Source organism: Amphiura filiformis, chromosome 5 (assembly GCF_039555335.1).
Source record: "Amphiura filiformis chromosome 5, Afil_fr2py, whole genome shotgun sequence".
NCBI classification, from domain to species: domain Eukaryota; kingdom Metazoa; phylum Echinodermata; class Ophiuroidea; order Amphilepidida; family Amphiuridae; genus Amphiura; species Amphiura filiformis.
This window is the reverse complement of record NC_092632.1, coordinates 51,316,593-51,340,021: the sequence shown is the minus strand read 5'-3', so window position 1 is coordinate 51,340,021 and position 23,429 is coordinate 51,316,593. Positions and strand designations below refer to the sequence as shown.

The 23,429-nt window shown below is 36.9% G+C and overlaps 2 protein-coding genes across 2 annotated transcripts; both read right to left on the bottom strand.

Annotated features, from left to right (window-relative positions):
• Positions 1-12,668: 12,668 nt before the first annotated feature.
• LOC140152262 (MAM domain-containing glycosylphosphatidylinositol anchor protein 1-like) lies at positions 12,669-13,010 on the bottom strand. Its single transcript, XM_072174566.1, has one exon. It carries the CDS (start codon positions 13,008-13,010, stop codon positions 12,669-12,671), a length of 342 nt encoding a protein of 113 aa, XP_072030667.1.
• A 566-nt stretch (positions 13,011-13,576) lies between these two features.
• On the bottom strand, positions 13,577-23,336 carry LOC140153330 (MAM and LDL-receptor class A domain-containing protein 1-like). Its single transcript, XM_072176057.1, has 7 exons — positions 23,196-23,336; positions 20,135-20,518; positions 19,653-19,799; positions 17,985-18,380; positions 16,774-16,950; positions 15,836-16,216; positions 13,577-13,764 (listed from the first exon to the last, which is right to left on the bottom strand). The coding sequence occupies exons 2-7, from the start codon at positions 20,397-20,399 to the stop codon at positions 13,577-13,579; spliced, it is 1,554 nt and encodes a 517-aa protein (XP_072032158.1). The 5' UTR covers positions 20,400-20,518; positions 23,196-23,336.
• Positions 23,337-23,429: the final 93 nt, after the last annotated feature.

Below are 23,429 nucleotides of genomic sequence, written 5' to 3'. Positions count from 1 at the left end.
GGCCGAAACAGTAGAAGAAACTGGGTTTTGCGTCATTGCTTATATTTTAGGGGAAAGCTTGATCTAGGTAGTTGGCCATTTATTGTCTATTCGATCTGGGAAGAATACTTTGCCGAATCAAATTTTTTTAAGTGAAAACATTCTCGAAAGTTCTTGAAGATGTTCATCAGGACTGTTCATGGTAAACTGGTATTTGTAATTTCATACAACTACAGCTCAACTGATCATACTTTTCCTACATTCGACCTTGCATGATTTTTGAGTTGACACAGTCATGAAAATAACTATAGATACTTCGACAGACCATTAGTAGCCCAGTTCTGAACCTTTTCATTGATCATGTTGATCATTCATAACAATAGGTATCTGATGGATCAGTGAAGATAAGAAGGGATTATAATATATCCGTAACCTTGATATTATAGTACATCTCGAGGAAAAAGTGCAATGGACATGTTTTCATTTTATGTTTCAAATATCCCGCGCATGAAAATTGAGTATTTAACCCAAAATGGAAAATGGAACAATTTATTGGAAATCTGTTTTAACAGATTTTTTTGACATCTTTTTCTGCACTGTATTATACCTAAATTCAGAAATTTGATAAATATTCAAAGAAAATATAGGTCATCCAAAAAATGTTGATTTTTACACATTTTGGGGTAAAAAAGGAAAAATAAGCAAAAATATCAAAATCTGTTTTAACAACTTCATTCATCAAGTCATAACAAACGGCCTACATGCTTAATTTCTAATAAAATATTGAAATTGTGAAAAATATAGGTATTTATTGATTTTCATGTTTTTTCTTGCAAATATGCTAATAATATGCAAATTATGAAATTGCAAAATAAAGTTTCTACATAGCATACATCTTTCAAGTGTGATGTTCAAAATGACAGACATCAAAAAAGAGATTCGATGAAATGTAAAGGTGTAGTAACAATTTTGGCATGGACTGTCTGGTTAGGCAAAGTACGGTAAGTTGAGCTGTAGTCCAAATATTTCCACTTACTTGCAGACGTTTCGGAAACTCACAGTTTCCTTTATCGATGCTATTGTTGCAGTGACGATCTGTGTACAGCAGATGATTTTTGCTGCTTAGCAACCGAGTTGCCAGTTGATTTTTCAGCTATCAGATTGTCATTCCGCTTTAAAATATCCACATTTGGTAGTTGGGCATTGATTGTCTACTCCGATCTAAGGAGAGTATTCGCCGAATCGACATTAATTTTTTTTTTTTTTTGGAAGTAAAAACATTCTCGAAAGTGTTTATTAACATAAGGTGAATGTCTTCGTTCATTAGTTGACATATCAAGATTTTTATTTGAAAATGTTAGTTTTTTACTTTCATTAGAAAATATATTTTTGTAGGAATACTCAAGTTGCAAGTTGCGATATCACTGCTAATTTCACTATTATTTTGTCTTTTATTAACAGTCGGCTATATAATGTAGAATTATATATTGCACCTGTATATGTAGAATAATATATTGCACGTTTACAAAGTGATTGACAGCATGTATTGTATTTTTAGCTTAACAAATCAATAGAAATAAAGTGACAAGAATGTTGCGTGTTTAAATTTTATTTTCAATAACGTTCACTGTCGTGATATTTGAAGCATCAAATTGAAATTGGTTGAGAGTGCTAATATTAATGCAGGTGTATTTAAGGCAAGTTTTACTACAAATCGCTGTTAAAAAAGATCGGCTTTTAATGACCGGCCACTATATATCGACTGCTTAGAGCACATAATCAAATTAGTTTCGATCGACCATCGATGTTTGGTCGATCATTATTATTTATAAAATCAATCCGTTGACTTTTACTTTAAATTGTGATTACATATGAATCTTTGCATGTAATGACATTGACCAATTCAAATTTACCAGTAATTTTGATTAATAAGTTGATATTTTATTAATAACAAGCATCAAAGGTGCATCGACGGTTGCTCCAAAGATCGGTGCTCTGGTGCCTGCAATCCCATTTTAAGTGTATGTATTGGGATTATCTCTTTTCGCCGCATATACTAGTATCTGAGATTAAATTCCCCATAGTTTACTGTGATACTTGACCGTTTGACAACAATAAAAACAATAGTATTTTGAAGCAACAAAAAATTAAACATAAACATCCGAATGCGATTGCATCAACTAGGACGGTTGCAGTCAAACCCGGCACATGCATATCCGCACTCAGATTGTAACATCCACCAATTATCTTTGCAGCTTCCCAAATCCATTAGGTGAATGAAGTTTTTGATAACCAAACAACTAATCACCGATTTTGAAACCAGAAGGAAACATGGGCGAGCATAGATCGAGATAAACCAAGTGCACATATTCCTTGGCTACGGCCGGGGCCTTTACCAAGAATAAGCGCTGCACCAACTCACTCTCCCATAAAAGACACTGAAAAGACCCCAAATATCCCTATCCATCTCGCACTGTTTGTATGGAAACGTGACACTAAAGTAGATTTTACTTGTTATTTTCATTAACGTACCTTAAGGGCGTACTACACCCATGTATTGGTTTGATTGGTCTAAAAAAATATTTTTTCATTTATAGCTAGGCAATATATGCACGGATCATGTGAAATAAAGAAAAAAATAAAATAATAATAAAAAAGGTGCTTTTAAACCATTGTATAGTAAGTCATTTTAGCCCTATATATTTTTTGTTTACATGTATCCTGGTAACTCAGATGCGTGTTTCATAACAAACCATAAATTGTCCATAATTTATTCTTTTCAACATGTTCAAGTAGGGGGCATGAATAGAATACATTAAATCCTTTGTTATACCATCTATAGAAATGTACTCACTGATTATAACACTGAATAAATTAAATAGGCCTAATCTCTTCCACAAAGACAATTTAATAGTACACCATGTATTTATCTTTTATAATGTGGTGTTAGGAAAAGAGATTAAAAAAGGCTATAAGGTCATCAAAGGTCAGGTTATAGGTCAATTGGTTCAGGTCAAATTCAGGCATCAACATGTGGAAGTCTGTGATATCATACATGTCATAATGAGGCATCAATTTTGATATTTTGTCTGTTACTGGATATATAATGGAAATATGTGAGGTGGATATACTAAAATACCTTGGGATGTAAATGGTGAGTACAATTTAGATTGCCTAGTTGAGATGAATTGGGCAAATAAATATAAAATAGTTACCAAAACCACAAAAATGACGCTTACGGAAAACTACCTAATATGGTGGTATGGGTGACAAAAAATACAATTTTTTTCAACATTGCTGTAGTGTGGTTGTGGTAACCTGTTACCTATGGCTTAATTAAGTTTCAGTGAAATAGTGTCGCAAGTTCAAAATACAAAATATAGCTCAACATTGAAAATAGAAGCATTTTAACCGGTTCGTTTTTGATAGTTGTGGAGCACCAAGTTCATGAAGTCATAAAAGAGATCAGGGACCGCTTATTCCCATTTTACATATCAACATTATTTCCCTAATGTGTTACCAACACATATCCAAAATTTTAACGAAATCCGTTGATAGTAAGCTTTCCAAAATGAAGTGAATTTAAAACATCAGTGATGTACCACCTTTTGGCTTATATCATTAGAAGCATGTACGCTTCATTGATACTGATGCCACCAATTGAACGAGAAGATTTGCCCCTTCATTTTGCATACCACTTTGTCCAATTTCTTTTTCTCATTTCTTCACAAAATGCAACAAAATGCAAAACAACATGCATGGGTGTAGTACCCCCTTAACATACTAAGTGTCGACATTACAAGAACACGCTCAATTCCACATCAAACAGACACTTCGTTGCTAGTCTGAGGACAGTATAAGCGTGACGCCATTTGTGATTCTTACATAATTAATGATTAATTATCGGTGAAGGTAAAGTACACGAAATATCGAACTAATAATCTTTTCAATTAAAGTTAATAAAACACGCATTTAAATGTATTGATAATATTATATTATAATTTTTTAATTACATAAATATGTCAGTTTTGTTTTGTGTCCATGTTAATTTTTATGTGGATTTACATGTGTTAAATTTAAACTTATGTGAACGTGGAGCTACTAGGCGGAGCTCATTTCGCTCATTGAATGATTGAAAGCTGTGGGTAGTCGGAACGCTGTTCTGTGATTGGTACAAAAAATGTGACTCTTACATAAATTATCCATGACATAATTCAGAACCATTTCTTAAACAGGGCCTTATATAGGGATCTTTGGTCTCCTCTCATTACACGATCGCAGTAAGATCTGGCCGGGGACGACGCTTGCGAATTGGCGTTACGGCGAGTACCCGCTAGTCCGAAGGACCGCTAGTCCGAAGGTTCGCTAGTCCGAAGGTTCGCTAGTCCGAACACGTATTTCAATGGAGGACGTGACGGTCGCTAGTCCGAATTTGCAAAAAGGTTCGCTAGTCCGAAAAAAAGGTTCGCTAGTCCGAAGGTTCGCTAGTCCGAAGGTTCGCTAGTCCGAAGGTTCGCTAGTCCGAAGGTTCGCTAGTCCGAAGGTTCGCTAGTCCGAAGGTTCGCTAGTCCGAATTTATTAAAAGGTTCGCTAGTCCGAATCAAAAAAGGGTGCTCTAGAATTTTAAATAAGGTCCGCTAGTCCGAATTTTATATAAGGTTCGCTAGTCCGAATGATAAATAAGGCCCGCTATTCCGAATTTTGTTAAGACAAGGGTTAATATTCATTTCTTAACATTTGAAGGAAGTAACATCCCGCTTTGAATAAACTTGACAAACGTAACGAAGGCAACTGATATCAAGTTCACCGTGAGTCAGTAAACCGAAGGATATTAAAATAAAGATCTTATCGAAATTTACATTTTAAAATCTTAACGTAAGCTTTTCTAAATCGTTTATTTCTCCAAGCGTAGATACAAGGATTAAAGGTTGAATTGGAGGCTGCTAGCGTAGCCACCATCCTCCAAACAGGCAATGGAATAGCTAGGTTAGTATCAATAAGTGACATCAATGTTATCGGCATCCAAGTTACGATGAAAAACAAAAACACGATAAATAAGTTTAAAGCTACCCTAATCTCCCTGATCATAAATTGTCTTTTCTCTTCCGGGGCATGTAACGGTCTTTCTACAACTGCTACATTAGTAGAATTTCCATCAGTAGAGGTAGGATGAATGCGAAAGTTTCTGAGTCTTTTGCGACTTGTAATAACCTCCAAAAGGATTAAAGAGTAGCTGACCATGATGAAAAACTCGGCTGTCATGGAATATGCGGCAAAAAGAGTTACAGAGATGATCCAGTTTTGGTCAGATAATCCCAATGTACATACACCTAAAATGGGATTGTAGCCATACTGACCAACTCCAACCATTGGAAATACTGATACTATTACCGGCATTAATGTTACAAACACAAACATAATGATTGTGTTACGTGATGTAAATATGTATTCGTAAATCTGAAATACATACGACACGATTTAAAGCGATTGCAGCGAGAAGTCCCACAGACACGCCAAGATTCAGAAGAGATAACATACCTGTTACTTTGCACATGTTTTCAGATAAAGGCCAAACTTGTTGTGTTGCAGAAATGATTGCCATTGGATCCACTATAGCACAAAATAAAAGATCGGCAAGTGCCATGTAAACTAAGAAGTAGTTAGCAGTAGTGTGAAGCCGGGAGTCAATATAAACGGCGATAATAGTTGATGTATTGCCTAACACTCCAATTAGAGAGAGCAAGGCTAAAACAAGACCCCGCACTGGAGGTCCGCCATAAACAGACGGGAATGCAAATGTATTGTTACTAGGTGACATTCTTAATGTGTACAACAAGAATTTTGATGAGCAATATTGAATTGTAACACTGTTGCGAATACTTTATATGATCGATGACATTTACTGCAGTAGCTATATGAGTAACAAATAAAGATCAGCTGAAGATGCTGAAGCTTTCAACTTTACGCATCACGTGTCCTTTTTGGATGCGTTGGTGTATGGAATATCAATCGTATACCAAAAAGCTGGAAATGATAAGCTTATAAACAAGAAATTCTGACGATGTATTGTTTAATAATGAGCATCTGCTATCAAAGGGCACGCATTTTTACATTACGTAAATGGAAAAATAGCCAAACATCTAACCGGGTGGGGTTTTTTTTCACGCAACTTATACCTTGGTTCATATACTTAAAAGTATATGAACCAAGGTATAAGTTGCATCAGGAAGTATTTAAAATATATGGACGAGGCTGAAATGGAATTCTTTCTTTGAACAGGCATTCCTCCTGGGAAACATATTACCACGGTTATGTGTAGACGAGCGGTGGGCCCGGACCTGAGACTGTCCCCCACCCCGGTTCAGGAGGGCTATAATATTGCTTGTCGGTCCGGTCGGGGTCGGATAGTCCACTGGCGGGGAACAGACTGTTTCTTCGAAGAGTCATTATTCCAAAAAGGGTTATTAGGGTTTGGAGTATTTAGGGTTACTGCAAGAGTTAGGATTAGAGTTAGTGTTAGGTTTAGGGTCATGATTAGGGCTAAGGTTTAAGGTTAGGGTTTGAGTTAGAGTTAGAGTTAGGGTCAGAATTAAGGGTGACCCAATCGAGTTACTTTTTGTAGGTCCGGAGAATTCATTATAGTTATCAGGTAAATACAAGTTTTGGGACAGAGGGTGTGCGCCCAGCCTCCTATGCCCTAGTTAAAGGAACTTGGATAAAAAAGACCCTATGATCAGACTGAAGCGATGGACACACATCCTGCTACTTAGTATAATTATATTACAATATATCGACTGCTCAGTGCCAGAAGTGTATAAGTGCAATAGTTGCCATGTGTAGCTGTCATGTGTAGATGACCCGGGTAGATGAGTACAATTGTGCCGAGTCATGTCAAAAGGGAACACTTTTGGGCCTCCATTAACGTAAATGGAGAAATAGCCAAACATCTATCTGCCCGGGTGGTTGTTTTTTTCACAATTTGGGTTTGTTGCGAATGTGTGATGTTATTAATGTAAATTAAAATATTGTCTGATAGTTTCAGGCCGGAATATAACTTGCATCTTGTATTTTTGGAGACATTTTTTAAGTAATTCCTACGCTCAACATTGTCAATAATATTCTTAAAGGCCGATATCTCAATTTCCAATATTATAATACCATAACTTACGAACACAATATCTTCGCTTAGGAATGTCCGATTTCATTGGGGAAAACGGCGCTGTGGAGCATAAGTTATATAAAAACCTCAAAATTGATAACCTGTTCAAAAGTGTATCCTTTTGATATGACATGGCACAGTTGTACTCATCTAGACATGGCAGCTACACATGACAACTCTTGTACTTATACACTTCTGGCACCAGGCAGTCGACATATTGTAATATAATAATACTTAATAATACCAAGTAGCAGGATGTTTGTCCATCGCTTCAGTCTGACCATAGGGTCTTTTTTATCAGAGTTCCTTTAAACTAGGGCATAGGAGGCTGGGCGCACATCCTCTGGCTAAAAATATGTATTTAGCTGATAACTATAACGATGTGTATGATTAAGATTTGAGTGTGTATATATGTCACCTTTGGTTATATTTTTTCCTCACAAAAGAAATAAAATGTATGAAAAACGTGAATCACATGCATCATTTTATTACTGAGTACGATACTGATTTGTTAAAAAAACACTTTAATAGAGACAACTAAATACCACTTACATTATGCCCAAAATCGAAGACTAATAAAATACAATCACTTAATCAATCGATACATTTTATAATATTTCACAACACCCGCAAGAAACATTAAGAAATTGTTCATGTTTCATTGTGTATACTTTATGAATATCTGTACAGTTATTACTACTGGAAATGATCACAAACGATTAATAATAACATTGCAGACAAATTCAAGATATTAGGTTGCCCACAATTATCTCAACACTTTCTAAAGGATTTTAAACTGATATGCCATATTTCTTTTCTATTCATATATCCTAGCACTACGTTTTATTGTATTCTATCTCTACACTGATCAGTTACCAACACGCAACATTTAATAATAGAAACAGATATTAACATATTTCAGGTAAGATCAAGTGTATAGAGATATCAATGATATCTACCACATAATGATAGCTACCTTGACGATAATGCCTAGATTATGGCAGACTGGTAGAATAATAAGTCAAGATTCTTATTTCAATCATTTCATTGCAATTTTGACATTCTTTTAAACGATAGCGGTTTCTCTATTTTTCTACAGAAAACAATTATCACGTCACTATGATTGAACAATTCAAAACAGAATACTAATCTAATTGTTTAGAGAACACACAAGCCCATTGTGTTACCATCTTTCAACAGAAATTTGTGGAAAAGGGTAGTAAAGCTTATAGTTTGATCAGCTCGTAATCGGCAGACCTCGTGACATCGCGGATTAATATAAATATATTTTATTTCGAGAACGGTCTTGTGACTTCTCACAAGAAGCATCACAAATTATTAATTAAAATCCTATACGTTCGTCTACTTTCTTTAACATGCAAAGGTAGACCAGACAGGTCAATTACGTCACTCTTAGTGTGTGTCTACTTTTTTGCGTAGTGGTAAAAGCCTAACAATTCCCGCCGATTCGCCAGCGAAGTGGTTACGTAACTCCCTGGTAACTGGATCACGAACCTTTTGGAATTGATAGTTCATGCCATAGACTTTGTGTTGCGATCATTTCGATCGTGGTGTAGAACTCAAAAGCTTGATCCAGTTGACATGGTGATAATCGGATTACACGTAACACTTCGCTGGCAAATTACGAGCTGATCAAAGTGTAGTGATTTGCACCCTACATCACGGACCGCGTGGACCGCGTTTATATACAGCACATTTGACCAGCAAATCACCGTAGGCATTTCAATCTATAGGGACATATGAAACTCACAATATATTTTTGATGTATTGACAATGTTAGAGTGAGAAATCCCGGTGAGAAATACCCAAAATCATTGAAATATTAGCTCGGTACAAAATTGAAAATTCAGCTAACCTTGAATATTCTGCGTCTGGTACACGCCTTCATTAAGAGGCATCTGTTTTTGGCTTTTGCTGCCAGCCATCACATTATTTTCTTAAAAAGGAAGAAAAACCTAATGCGCTTTTTTCTATCCGTTCTTGATACTAGTAGTTGCGAAAACGTATACTTTCTGACGATATACAAATGTATATAGCTGTTTACATCATTCACCACAACAAAATATAACACATAAATTAAACAATATTTACACATTAAAAACAAAACTCTTTACGTTCACAACATCGCATTAAATTCCAGCCAGTATTTTACAGCAAATTACTATCTTATCTTCGCCATTTTAAGCAATCATCTGTTTCAACTTCGGTGACACCTCTGTCACTTTCAAAGAGGTATTAGAGTGATTTGATGAGACAGGTGCCTTGTTCAATTCCTAGCAAATACTGTATTTATTTGCGCCATTGCCTTTACACCCACAAACCTCCTCTGATAGTGATTAGAACTTGTACAGCGTGACATTACGAGGTGTCATAGTAGCTAGAACGTCTTATAGCCTATAGTGCAAAACATTTTAACAATAGATAAATGTACTTAGTTAGCTTTTCTACACATACATGAGAATATGTAAAGCAATCAAGTTTCTTTCTGCAAAGGTCCCGGAAAGAAAATGGTTTATACCTTGCTTATTTTCGGGTATCGCAAAGGAGCCATTTCACTATATTTTGGTGTTGAAGAATTCCCTTTATTAGGACCCCACCGCGAGCTCAAATATACATTGCTTAGGTGATCCTTTATCTCACATGTACTACTTTTCATACATACCGAAAGCTTTTAAATACAGCACCACCAATATTATTAATTATTATTTATATCAGGCTTTTGAGCGATACAATAAAACTGTATATTGTACAATATTTGCAAAATACCCGGATGCAATACAATATTTTTTTAATATTGTACGTGTATCTCGTACGCGTCCCGCGTTACCATTGTGACAGCACCAACACGTGTCATGATACAACAGCACAACAATACAGACACCGTAACAGCTCACAGGAGATTTCGTACTGTATAAACAAGTAAAGTCACAAACTTAATTCGCGGCAATTCTGGATGATGATAACCTTAGGAAATACAATCCATATCTACATGTACAAATAAACCTATATATAATTATTCAGAAGAAATTGTCTTTGGAGAGTAAAGAGCAGAAAACAAGAAGGTCAAACGGTAAGCTTACATTACAATACACATTTGATTAAACCCGGTGGCTACCCTTACGAAAATGGCACACAGTTTTTGAACGCATGCAGCATGCAAGCAGCACGTGTGCCGCACCGCATGCAGCACGCGTGCAGTTGGTAGCGTGCGGATGCGTATATTTGGAACGAGGCACGCATGCAGGGAAGCGTGCAGATGCTTGCTGCATGCGTGCAGGTCATGAGCGTGTGCAGTTTGCATGCAGCATGCAAATGCGTTTGCGTGCACTGCATGCGTGCAGCACGTACTGGCCATATATATGCGAGACAAAATCATGAAAAAAAATCAAAAATAATGGTTAACAGTGTATACTGTCCTTACAATTAGTCTTACATAACCTGGGTATCCATTTCACAATGAACCAAAATTGCCTAGCTTAATTTTATACAAGTCACTTATCTAACTTAACCTACCTGATTTTGAACCTGGGACCTTCTGCATGGGAGTCTGATGCTTTACCATTTGAGCTATTGGGGTATACACATTTGATTAAGTGTTTTAAGTTAATATACCGTAAGCAATATTTTGATGACTAAACCGGCCAAAGTGCATCATTTTATGAATATTGATCAAATTTACTGTGAATATTGATAACATTCACTATAAAAATGTTGAATTTTGCTTTGATTTTTGCAGTGCCAATTAACTGTTGATTCATGAATGGCATACCAACATTGGCCCAATATTGCAATGCCAACTATCGAAAAAGAAATGGCATTCCAACATTGGGCCAATGTTGCAATGCCTACTATTGAAACAGGAATGGAATTCCAACATTGGCCCAATGTTGCAATATCAACTTTCGAAACAGGAATGAAATTCCAACATTGGCCCAAAGTTGAAATGCCAACTATCGAAACAAGAATTTGCTTGCCCTCCCCTCGAGAAATACAAAAAAATGCTTGCCCCCCTCCCCTGTTGGCCTGCCAAAATTGCTTACCCCCCCTCTTTGTCTGCCAAAAATCTTGGTCTGAAGGTTAAATACTTAGAAAATTTTGGTCCGAAGGCTAACTTATTTATATTCATTGTAAACATTTAAATATTTTCACTTCTAGATCATTGCCAAATTGTGACTTGATGTCATGTCAGTTGTGTAAAGGTGAATTAGTCATTGAAAATCCTGCATGCATGCAGCATTTTACCTTAAGTGCTTCTGGAAACCCTGTATGCGTGCAGCATTCTAACTTTGTGATCTGGAAATCCTGCATGCATGCAGCAATATGCGTGCTGCATGCAAGATGCATGCAATTTGCATGCAGTCCTACAGTCCGCACACAAGTGTAGTCTGCACGTAATTTGCGTACAGATTGGTAGTCTGCACGCAGGTTCTGCAAGCAAATTGTGTGCGCGGTGGATATTTGTGTGCGGTGCCTGCATGCACACAGCTGGTTCGCACGCATGAACACGCTACCAACAGGCCTTGCTGGCATGCTGCACACATCTGCACGTGTGCTGCACACTGCCGCACGCGTGCTGCATGCTTCCGCACACATTTTTCATTGCTTGCATTTTCGTAAGGGTAGGTAAGCTTAAATTTTCATTTTACCGCATAGCAAAAGCCTGATATAAATAATAATAATAATATTGAATGGCTTATTTTCGTGTGATACAAGAATATATTGCACTCGATAGAAAAATATTGCACTCGTCTTCGACTCGTGCAATATTTTTCTATCTCGTGCAATATATTCTTGTATCACACTCAAAGCCATTCAATATTATATAAATATTATTACGCGGCGTAATTTGTAGTAAGAACCCCTACCGTAACATTAGCAACTAGCTTCTAAATAACCTGCTTCAAAGGCGTAACACATGAAACTATGACATACATTATAATGAGATCGATGTGAGATTTCTGCTAAGTCAACGCATTCTCCTATCGCCGCACCATGATTAAACACTATGAAGATCAATATGAATCCTACATGTAGTATAGATCCGTCAGTGTCATCTTTAAACAATGTGAGGTAATAATGGTTGAAAATAAGATTCCCGGATGTAAATTTGTTTTAAAAAATAAATAAAACAAACAAGCCATGTCAAATCTCACCAAACATGTCAAAGAGGTGCACCCGCTACAGAGTCTGACACGCCGGTAGTCCGACACTCCGCTAGTCCGAATATGAAACACATGCACTGCACCAGCATGACCAGTCCGACACATCGCTTATTCGTGTATGAAATGCACTGCGCCAGTCGAACACACCTGAATATGAAATGTACTGCGCTAGTCATTAGGCACTCATTACACACAACTTGCACAAAAACATGACAAATCCGGGCAGGTTAAAATTGTTGGCATATTTTATGGACATCAAGCAATTGGTTCCAATCTGAAGCAACGATAGAGTTGATTAAGATTAACTTGTGTAAAGAACAGAGTACATGTCATGCCAGAATGGGAAACTAGCACGCACCAACGAGAATACTGATATCATCCACTGCAATATCCCCGCGATTGCTCCATCCACGCTCTGCCCTTAGTACAATTTGCTCCTTAGCTCCACCTGATGTATCATAAGTTACTTCTTGATATTGCCAGTTCGTTCCTTTGTTGCCTTTAATTGCAAGCAGCTCTTGAAATACGTAGTTTCCGTATTGAAGAACTGTGAGTTTTCCTATGCCTGTTCCGTACATGTGATACCAAAATTTGAGACACCGTTCTTCTCCTGATGTGCCATCAACTGACGGACTCCATAACTCAGCCTTGTCGTAACGTGATCTTGGGGATGAAGCTTCTATAAACATGTAAAACCCTATTGACAAAATGAGAATAAGCGAGAACGTATTCAATCAATATTGTATTTTCGTTCTGTTTTTTTTTTTTCGGGTGGGAGGGGTGTTATAATTTATGTGTATAGGTTTGGAAATGATAAAAAATAATTAGGGAGTCAACTAGGCACGCTGGTTAAGGTCTTTGCTTTTGGTGCAAGCAGACCCAGGTCCCAAGATCTCCGCAGAACCAAACAAATCAAATCTGCTCTCCCCGTGGCCAATCCGGATCAGATGACCAATGATAAAGACCTCGTTGCAGTCGGTTCCGATTAGGATAATGCCCGATTGTCGGCTGCACTTGCGCCTGTCCTGTACAAATACGATAAATACGATGAGTCCCTTCACCAGGACACTTGTTTTGTTAGCTTTATCGCTCCGATGTCGGCTGGTTTAACGGCTGTTTTTTTTCATATCAAGCATTATACGAGAAGCATAAATAATACCAATATGCTTGACATAAAAAACAGTCTTGGTTCATTTTAGTTGATTTTATTGTCAATAAATAACCTTGGGAGACAATAATAATATTTTAATTCCTGTCATTCAAAAAATGAATATGAATACTTAACTTCAGTTGAGTCATGTGCTGCATTTGGTCCTGTGTAAGAAGAAGGTGTTGGCCCAGAATTTCTCGTCCAATCAAAATCGTCATCTAATTTGGACTGTTTCCAGCCGCACATTGCTTTGTCGTTGAAACTACACGTTGGTAACGCTTTTGGAAGTCTCTCTGCATGGACAGATAAAATATTTAAAGGTTTGTATGATTGTATTATTAATTATCATAATTATGCGTGACCGAAAGGTATTGTTTTAGCTGCTGTCGTGCAAAAAATAATGATTTCGTCGGTGTTGTATGAGACAATAGAGAGTTTGCGAATTGCGGTTCAAAAGTACAACTTTTAACGTCTAAAATATTGTAGAGGAATATCTATTCAAGCCTCTAGAAATCGAAGTGAACGCGAAAATATATAGTGAGCAGTTAATTATGCACAAAAATACGTCAATTTAAGAACAATCGTTTCTATATTTCCTCATGCAGTATCAAAAAAAAGTATAAATGTATTTTCTAGCTAAAACACCAATAATTGGACATCTCTTTTGGTTTGGGTAACAAACACACCAATTCAGAATTCTGATCATGTCAGTATTGCTAACAGCATCAAATCACCGCTTCAATTATATCCTTTGGACGTGTATGGTGAGCTCAGAACGGTTAATCAGGGTAAAGCATGTGGACCTGATGGCATCCCTGCCATTGTAGTTCCAATACCAAAAACAAATCCGCCAAGCTTTGAGAAGCTACGTCCAGTCTAACTTACTGACTGCTTTGCAAAAATCGGGGAGGGTTTTATATCCAAGTGGGTTTTGGAAGATTTAAGTCATAAAATTGACCACCAACAGTTTGGTAATGTTAAAGATGTGTCCACCTCGCATTATTAAATTAGCATGCTTCACTTTCTTCATCAAGACGCTGACAAGGCCAGCAACGTTGGCACAGTGGTACTCACGGATTTCTCAAAAGCATTTGACTTGATCGACCATACTCTGCTTATGGATAAATTTATCCATATGGGAGTAGAGTCTATTGTGCCATGGTTGTCTGACTTTGTCAGCAATAGACAACAGTGTGTTCGTTATCATGATTATAAACATGTTCTTTCTGATTACAAAACTATAAATGGTGGTCTCCCACAAGGTACAAAACTAGGCCCAATAGGCTTTCAGATTATAATCAATGATGCTGTATCAAGTAGTGTGCCCAAAACAAAATGATGATTTGACAACTGTATCCATCCCTAATCCAGCCAAATTCAAGATGTTTTAGATGAATTCAGTGAATGATCTGCCAATAATAATCTGAAACTTTTAAAATCCTTTGAAATGCCCTGCAGGTCTACTTCAAGAGGAATCCACCCAATAATGTTATCAAAATCAATGACATTCCTCTCAACTTTGTTTCTGAGGCAAAGATTTTGCCTATTTGGATGCAGGACAACCTCAAATGGGATAGAAACATTGCTGAAATTGTGTCCAAAACCAATCGTCGGTTGTATATGCTTAGGATCTTATAAAGGTTTGGGTTTAATACCCACGAATTATGTTCAATTTACAAAGGATATGTTCGACCATTACTTGAATACGCGGATGTAGCTTGGCATTCCTCCCTCACCACAACGCAAGATCATACTTTGGAGCAGCTGCAAAAAGGAGCTTGTAAAATAGTTCTGTGCAAATTGTATGATGCTTATGATAACGCTCTTAATCTTTGCCAGCTAGACTCTCTAGCTGATAGGAGGGAGGCCCATTGTCGTAAGTTGGCCGAAGGGCTTTCTGCTTCCATTCGAACAAAAGATCTCATCCCTCCTACCAGACTGGAGAGTCATAGCAGGGTCCTTCGCAATGCTAATCAAATTTCTCAACTTTATACAAGGACCGATCGTTTCAAAAACAGCGCAATTCCATACTTTATCAATTTATTGAATAACTGAGTGCCCTGATGAACTGTTTTGCATATTTTGACTTTTAAAATCTGGTAATATTGTGCCAATTTTACCCTTTTAATAGTGTGTATTTATAATGTTTTGAATGATGTCTGTAATTTCTATCAACAGCGGTTGCTGTGTTTTTCCTTGTTAATATTGATACTGTATTTTTTAATGTTTTTTAAAATATTGTAAACCACTTGTAATTTTGCCTGAGGGCCACGATTTGTGTGAGATTAAAATATACTATACTATACTATACTATAAAAATATATAGATACAATCATAACGATATATTATACACCATGCTCTTACCTGGCGTGTGCAATACTTCACAGGATACTCCAGACAACATGAAGTCATCGATTGCGATATCACCAACCTTTGAAGGTCCCTTTTCAGCTTCAAATTCAATATATTCCCAAACTCCTCCTGTTGTATTGTAGCTTATCTCTACTTTGTTCCATTCTTTTCCATGACTCTTACTCTTTTTCCAAATTAGATTTCTTGTGTTGTAATCTTCGTCGACTTGATATACTCTAAGCGTGCCAAAATCGCCATAGTCCATATAATAGTAAAACCCAATACATCTCTGTTCTCGTGGAGTGGCATCAAGTTTAGGACTGCGTAATGTAGCCCGTAATCCTTTGTCAGGGATGTCGGTCATGTAATTCTGCATTACGTCCAGGAAGTAATCTAAGACGAGGAAAATATGAAGGAACTGGCTAAATAAGGTGGGAACTGATTATTTTTTTAATATTTCTGGTACTTTTTGTATGTACAGACTTGACATTTAGTATGGAATATTTCTTCACGAAGTGCTAAGACTAATCTGGAAGGGGTCTGCATACTAAAGTCTGTCAAGTCTGCACTATACAAATGTAATGTATATCTACAATATAACCCATGGAACGCGTTTTTAGATCAAAAGGCTAAATGGCTCATTATATAAAGTTCTGCAGTCCCGGTCTGCAGTTTAGGGGACATTTTTAGATTTTTTTGAAATATTTATTGCATGCATGATCTAAGCTTGTCAAGGATATTGTCGGCAGTGATTACTAGTATTCTCTAAATTTCTATTATTAAGGTTTAAAATGGGGAACAAATCTGACTTATGATCGAAATATTTAATGTTAGTCTGATTCTATTTAATATTTTTATCCAACTGACTCCTGATTGCAATTGCTTAGAATGATTTTAAATCTAAAGAATTTAGAGTATATTGGCTTTTATTTTCTAGGCCTATTACTTACTTGATGATCCCGAACAGGCCCCTATTCGGTGGTTTACGGACACGGTGTTTCCAGTTGACGGTGCATTAAAGAACGGCGTGTTGTACCTGTGTGTCCAGTCAAAATCGTCTTTCGTATCTTGAGTGAATCCACAGAGTGAGCTGGTCTCAAAACTGCAGTTAAATGCCTTTGGATAAACTGTAATAAATACATGTATAATGAGTATCATAATATTAACGCTCTCATTTGAGTACATAGTATTACTTTCATTTCTTGACGTATACTTTTATACTTGGCTTTGCATTTTGTTTGATTTTATTCTGCAAGAGCCCAAAATGTCATGAAGAGTTATGCCATATAAAATTTGATATTGTGAAAATATTGCAGTATTTTCTGTAGTTGAATCATAGTTGTTTTCGTGATGTTGTATCATGTATATTACCTTATTACCATTTTGGTGAATTTTGAAAGCCTTTGCGAAAGTAACACCAATGCGAACATCGATTATGATCGTTACTGCGCAGGTCAGGTGATGTTGCTCGAATCGATGTTCGCACAGATTTATACAAAACGTCCTGGGATTTCAAAGTTAGTATGGATAGCTGACAAATGCATGCCCATAATTGCAATTTTATGCAATATTCGGTGTGGCACGACTTTCTTTAGATACATCCAATCTTTGAAATGTTGTTGAAACACTTTTTTTGAAACAAGTAAGGAGAGTGTGCTCATATTAGTATGGTTCTTGATTTGGTTTTCAAAACGTGATACACACAATTGAGACCAATTGCATCTTAATTTAGATTTTTTTTCTGTTTTGACTCCTGAAGAGCCCAAAGAAACTCGAGGAGTACGTCATAGATTTGGAAAGCCGTGCATTTTTTGGTGATCCTTGTGACCAGATTGTAAAATTTAAACGTTGACCTTGAAATTCTCAAAATGCACAATGGTTGACCATTTCACGCCCAAGCGAATCTCGCAGATATAAATTATGTAAACCGACAGAGCCACACCTTAATAAGATTTAGAGGGTCTCGGTATACCCGGTTAGTGGGCAGGGGTATCATGTTCTGGGTTTGATGTGTATGTGGTATGTGTGTAGGAACCCCGAGTAGTTGATGATTCTAATGTGTCCAATGTTTCTGTTCAGAACCTTGTGTTGCAGTCGGTACGTCCATGCTATTGTACAGTGCGACATTACTGTTTCGCAAAATGCCGTGTGTGATACCTACCTGGATCTTGCACATGTGGTCGTTGGCTGACTACATAACACGGACCCTCAGCCACACGTACGTCATTAATAGCAATAATCCAAGGAGAGTTCACCATACCACGCTGAACCTCCATAATAATCTGGCTACTCTTATCCAAAACAACGGAAAATGTCACACTTGCTACACGCCATTTCCTTCCCTGATTCCCATAACGGCTCCAGATCAGTTCTTTTTCCCCATCGCCTGCTCGGAGATGAGTATGTAAAAATTTGATGTCTTCTCCATCCATCAGGTATTTGAATGTAATACACTTTTCTGTGCGTCGTCTTGACGTAGCCTTGAATGGAGGACTAATCCACGATGTCATATCCCCATATTCCAAAGCAGATGTGCTGTCCACGAACAAATACCAATCTGATTTTGATTTAAAAATATGAGTAATTTATTTCACATTTCATTATTTATCATCACATCTAAACCAGAGCAGGCAACCTAGGAGATGCACAGGGCATTAGAAAAGAACATACAAAGACAAAAGACTTAACCCAAAAACTACGAAGAGGGGGGTTGTACCACCCCACCCCTCTAAGATCTTTATCCGCCATAAAAAACACACTCGTTTATGTCCAAACGACTTAAGCTAATCGTAGATACATCTTTTGCTTTCATTTTGGTGATACAATTTCTACCTCAGCACCTTACCCAGGGGTAGGACCGGCCATCAAAGATGAACATGGGGAGGGAGGGGTGAGGCCCCAACGATTTTCATTTTGCTCTTGTGAAATTATTTCATGAGCTACTGACTGTTTCTTGTTAGTTAGGTGAAAATAGTTTCCTTATATATTTAGGAAATTTTTTTGTAAATACCGCATTTTTGTAGAATTTTTAGCCGATAATCAATTTTACCTTTAAACTTTTGTACATAGCCAGAATTTCCCAAAATTGCATGGGCGCCCTCACATTATAACGTCATAGCGATATTATGTGGGGCATGTTTGTACTTATTTTAGTATCACTGTATAGGGGGAGACCCATATCTATACATTAGTACCAAATATAATGGTATATGACGTTTATAATTGGAATTAAGGGGGTCGCAACAATCCCCCCTCTTCGTAGTTACAAAATATGGCTCATTCATTCATTTGGGACCTCAATGCATAAAATTGCAGAACATATCAAAAATGAAGTAGAGAAGTATAAAATGCAGTGGGTAGTTAGTTGTCTCAAGATGGTTCATTGTGAGCACTATAAATTGAAAACGAAGGTATGTAAGGTATGATGGACAGCTTGCTGATGCCGTCACAAAACTGTTTGAATGACACTGGGTTATTACAAAATTTGAAAATGTGTTTTTGTCTATTCTAATTATTAAGGGATATCCCCTACTACCAATTTCCAAAAGCCATGAGTTTGAATATTAGAAACAAGAGCAGCATATTTGTCAAATTTCCTCTTGTGAGCATGGTTCATATGCTCAAAAGCCACAGTAAGTTCGAAAATGACAGGTTTTAACTGACCTTAGAATTGACTTTCATCTGTGACAATATATAATATCTATTATTGAAGTCCTGCATGTCTCACCTTTGATACTCAGCGCATCGACCATAATGTCAGATTGTGACAAAGTTTCAAACAAACACGTCTCTTTTAATTAAAATAACACACCAAGCTGTCTATACATACCATAGTAAAGTGTATCCACGTCATTCCAAAAAGTTTGTGTTGTCATACGCCACGCCCATTCAAATAGGTTATTAGCTTCTTGCTGTCCACATATGTCCACTTTGTCAAAACTACAGTCAAAAGACACTGGCAATTCCCGACTGTTATCTGAATGAAACAAAAACATAACCAATTTTTTTAGGTTATAAAGTCAAAATTATTATGATACATGTATTCAACACGTTCTTTTTAAAGCATGTACAGAGGCATATGTGGTAAGTATAAAAATAATCAACTTTTACATTAATCGATATGACCCTTTTAATTTTAAGCCAGACAAATGAGGTAAAGCAAAGAAAACTGAAATTTACTACCAGCGCAGATGTCGCCAATGCATGTAACTTCTTCGGTTGTGCTACTGCACGGGCCTTTTTAAAATAACACTTTTAAAAATGAGAGATATTGAGAGACATAGAAAGGAAACTTTTATTTCAACGTCTTACCATTCCGTTTCACTTCATAGCGACATAATGACGATGACGCCTTAAATGTATCAATGGCGATATCACTCTGTTGGTCGGCACCAGCAACACCTTCAAAAATCAAGGTAAACCATGCTGCTCCAGAAGAGACTCTTGGAATATTAAAGGTTACATTAGTATGCAACCAATTTCTTACTCGGTCCCCGCTTAAGTTCCATATTTCTCTTCGAACTCCCGCATTGTCCTCCAGCATTACTCTTAGTTTGTCGACCCCAGAACCCCACATGAAGTACCAGAAAGAAATCCAATGATTCTTTCTTGTTGAGGCTTGAAATGGTGGACTTTTAAGACGTGCGATGTCGCCTGGTTTGCGGGGTGGATCAGTTTCAATGTAGAAGTAAAAATCTAAATGATACAAACAAATACAAAAAGAGCATAAACAATTATCTGCTAAATTTATATTGCATCGATTTTAATACAAAATCAGTCGATTTAAATATATTTTGAGCCCATCATGCCAATCTGGTTTTTAGAAGTAGCAAATCTGCTCTGTTAGATCATGTAGATGTGACTGATTTTTGGATCTGAAAAAAGCTTTTGATACAATTAATCATGAACTTCTTATCAGTAAATTAAATTACATTAAATTAAAATCTATATGTTAATAGTAAACCAATCACTAACCTTTGCAATTAAACCGAATTGTCAGTTTTGTGTAAAAATCAAAATTACCGTGCTATGCTATCTCCTTTACTGATACTTTTCTGTGTACCGGTAATTGATTTTGTTTCTTAACTGTCAATCTTTGTTAAGGCTTTCTGTCATAGTCATATCTAAATAGTATAAATGGATACTTTTAAGAAGTCAAAGTCAATCATTCATATGGGCCGGTGTTTATACTAGATTCCTTTGTCGCGTCGTCTTATAAGGCCTTTATATAGCACAATAAAATCATTGTTAAGAGTAGTTTTCCTATAATTATATCTAATCCGTAGCAATGGATGGATTTAGATGGCATTCACAAGCATTCCTATAACTTTAAAGCAAGTCCACTGCTGGCATAGAATGAATTGCTGGCGAATTTCCAGTGGACAAGCATGGTATTCATGTATGATAATTGAATCACGAATCAGGTGGATTATACTAAAGGATAATCCAAATAATAAGGGTAAAACCATCCATTGGTAGAGTGCCCAACCCGTGAAGGGAGCCAAAATAAATAAATTCGGTGCTGTAAAACTACATGTAGCGTCAAATCATGGATTTATTTACTATTACGAATAACTTGTTAGAATTAAACCTGGAATGCCAATTTTTTTTGAGGTAAATCTATTTTGCCCAATTGCCAAAGGAAATTGCTGCAAATACTATAAAAACTAAAGACACCATGATCATGAAAGAATAAGCACGCTTTTATCAGTTTGCATATTTCTACGAAACTTACTCATAGTCTCCTAACCATTGTATTCTAGTTGTGAAGTAATCCGAGGTTTGACTTATAACTCCTCATATGCATGGCTATCGTTATAGAGTGGAGAAGGCTAGAGGAATTCAGTTAGCTGTGAAGTAACTTCCCTTAGGAAAAGATAATTATGAGCCCGGGATAAAATTGCCAAACGGCCTGCCAAAAATTGCCCCCCCTCTCGGCCCGCCAAAAATCCCTCCTTCGGCCAGCCAAAAATCTTTGCCCCCTTCCTGTTTTGCTAAGCCTTTTTGGAGTGTTTTATATTAAAGACGCCCTATGAATATGTGCCAAAACTCCCTGCCCCCCCTTTCGGCTTGCCAAAATTGCTTGCACCCCTCCCCAATTTTACCCTCCCCGGGTTCATAATTATTGCACAGCCCCTAATACCTATGAGTCGAATTCAAATAAAAAAGAAGCACAATATTCCCATGTTCAATTTTGAATACAATAATAAAACGTTCAATCCCGTTAATGTAACTGAGCATTTATATGGTAAGACGTATTGAAATCAAACCCAACCTAAGGGAATGGTTAAAAGTAAAATATTACAATTATTTACGCCTGACTGGAGCCCTTTAATGCGATTAAGACGTTTTCTAATGGTGCTTGCTCGTTTGGGACCTCAAACACATTTGCATTTGTATACAAGTCTCAATAATCAGTAAAAATGTACTTTTGAATAGTCTGACCTCTTGTAAACTTGACCAACATAAGGTTGACATACGTTGCAAACGGGTACAATCTATATGTAAATATCAATGATCTAAAACGAAGAAGGCAGACTCAGTCAGGGGGTGTGTATGGAGAAATTGGTGTAACAGTATAGTCTTCTATGTTTACAGCGCGTGTGTTGTCTGCAAAACTCGTGTTATTTCGCCGATAAAGCACAAAGTGCTATGTGCGCAACCCTTCGGACTCTTGCTTTATTTTATAAGACGCCAATTACTGTACCGTAATATGATTCTCCTTTGTGGGGCTAAAGGAGTCCACCACCTTAAATTCTTTCATATGAAAGGGTTTGACTACAAAAATCTTATAAATGCATCTAAGCACAGTTTCCACCTCAATACACCCGAGAACACAGATATCTCCAAGCACAGCGAGTCTAGTCTCTATGCAGTCTGTGATTATACTACACGGTCGAGTGCATAGCATCATAAGAGCTGTGTGAGATCTAGAGGAGAATAGGCATCTGTGATTCCTTCATCCGATCAGAATTTTTTTATATCGAACGAAAGCTAACACTTCCCATAAAAACACTATTTTCATTACGTCAACAGATAACGCAATTCAACGTTTATAGCAAGGCGAATGTGATAAATCTGTTGCAAACGATCTATCCCAGCACAATTTTTGACCAAAATGTAGGTTTTAAAAGTCAAAACCTCAAATGACTCATACAATATTTTTCAGATTTTATGTCATTAATTGAAAGAGCACACATATATTGTCCCTATACAGTTAGCTTCATTTCAATGAGCAATGGCCAATTCTCTTTTAATTGCAAATCGTGTACAAAAAGTTACTATTTTCGCCTGTTTTGTCATACGGTTGTAAATTCAATGAACTATGACTTTGCTAAAGAGTGCTTGCAAATTGATAAGGGGTTCAACTTACTTCCACTGTGTGCGTGATTAGGGCCAGTAAATGATGTTGGGGTTAGCCGTTCATGCCACGTCCAATCAAAATCATCATCGTCATCTTGGGTCCAGCCACAAACAGAGGAAACATGCAAATCACATGAAATGGATTGTTCGCCGCATCCTGTATTACAACAATAATATACAACATGTATACAACAAAAATTATTGAAATATTCTACATTGTGTATTCACATGTAACAACAATAAT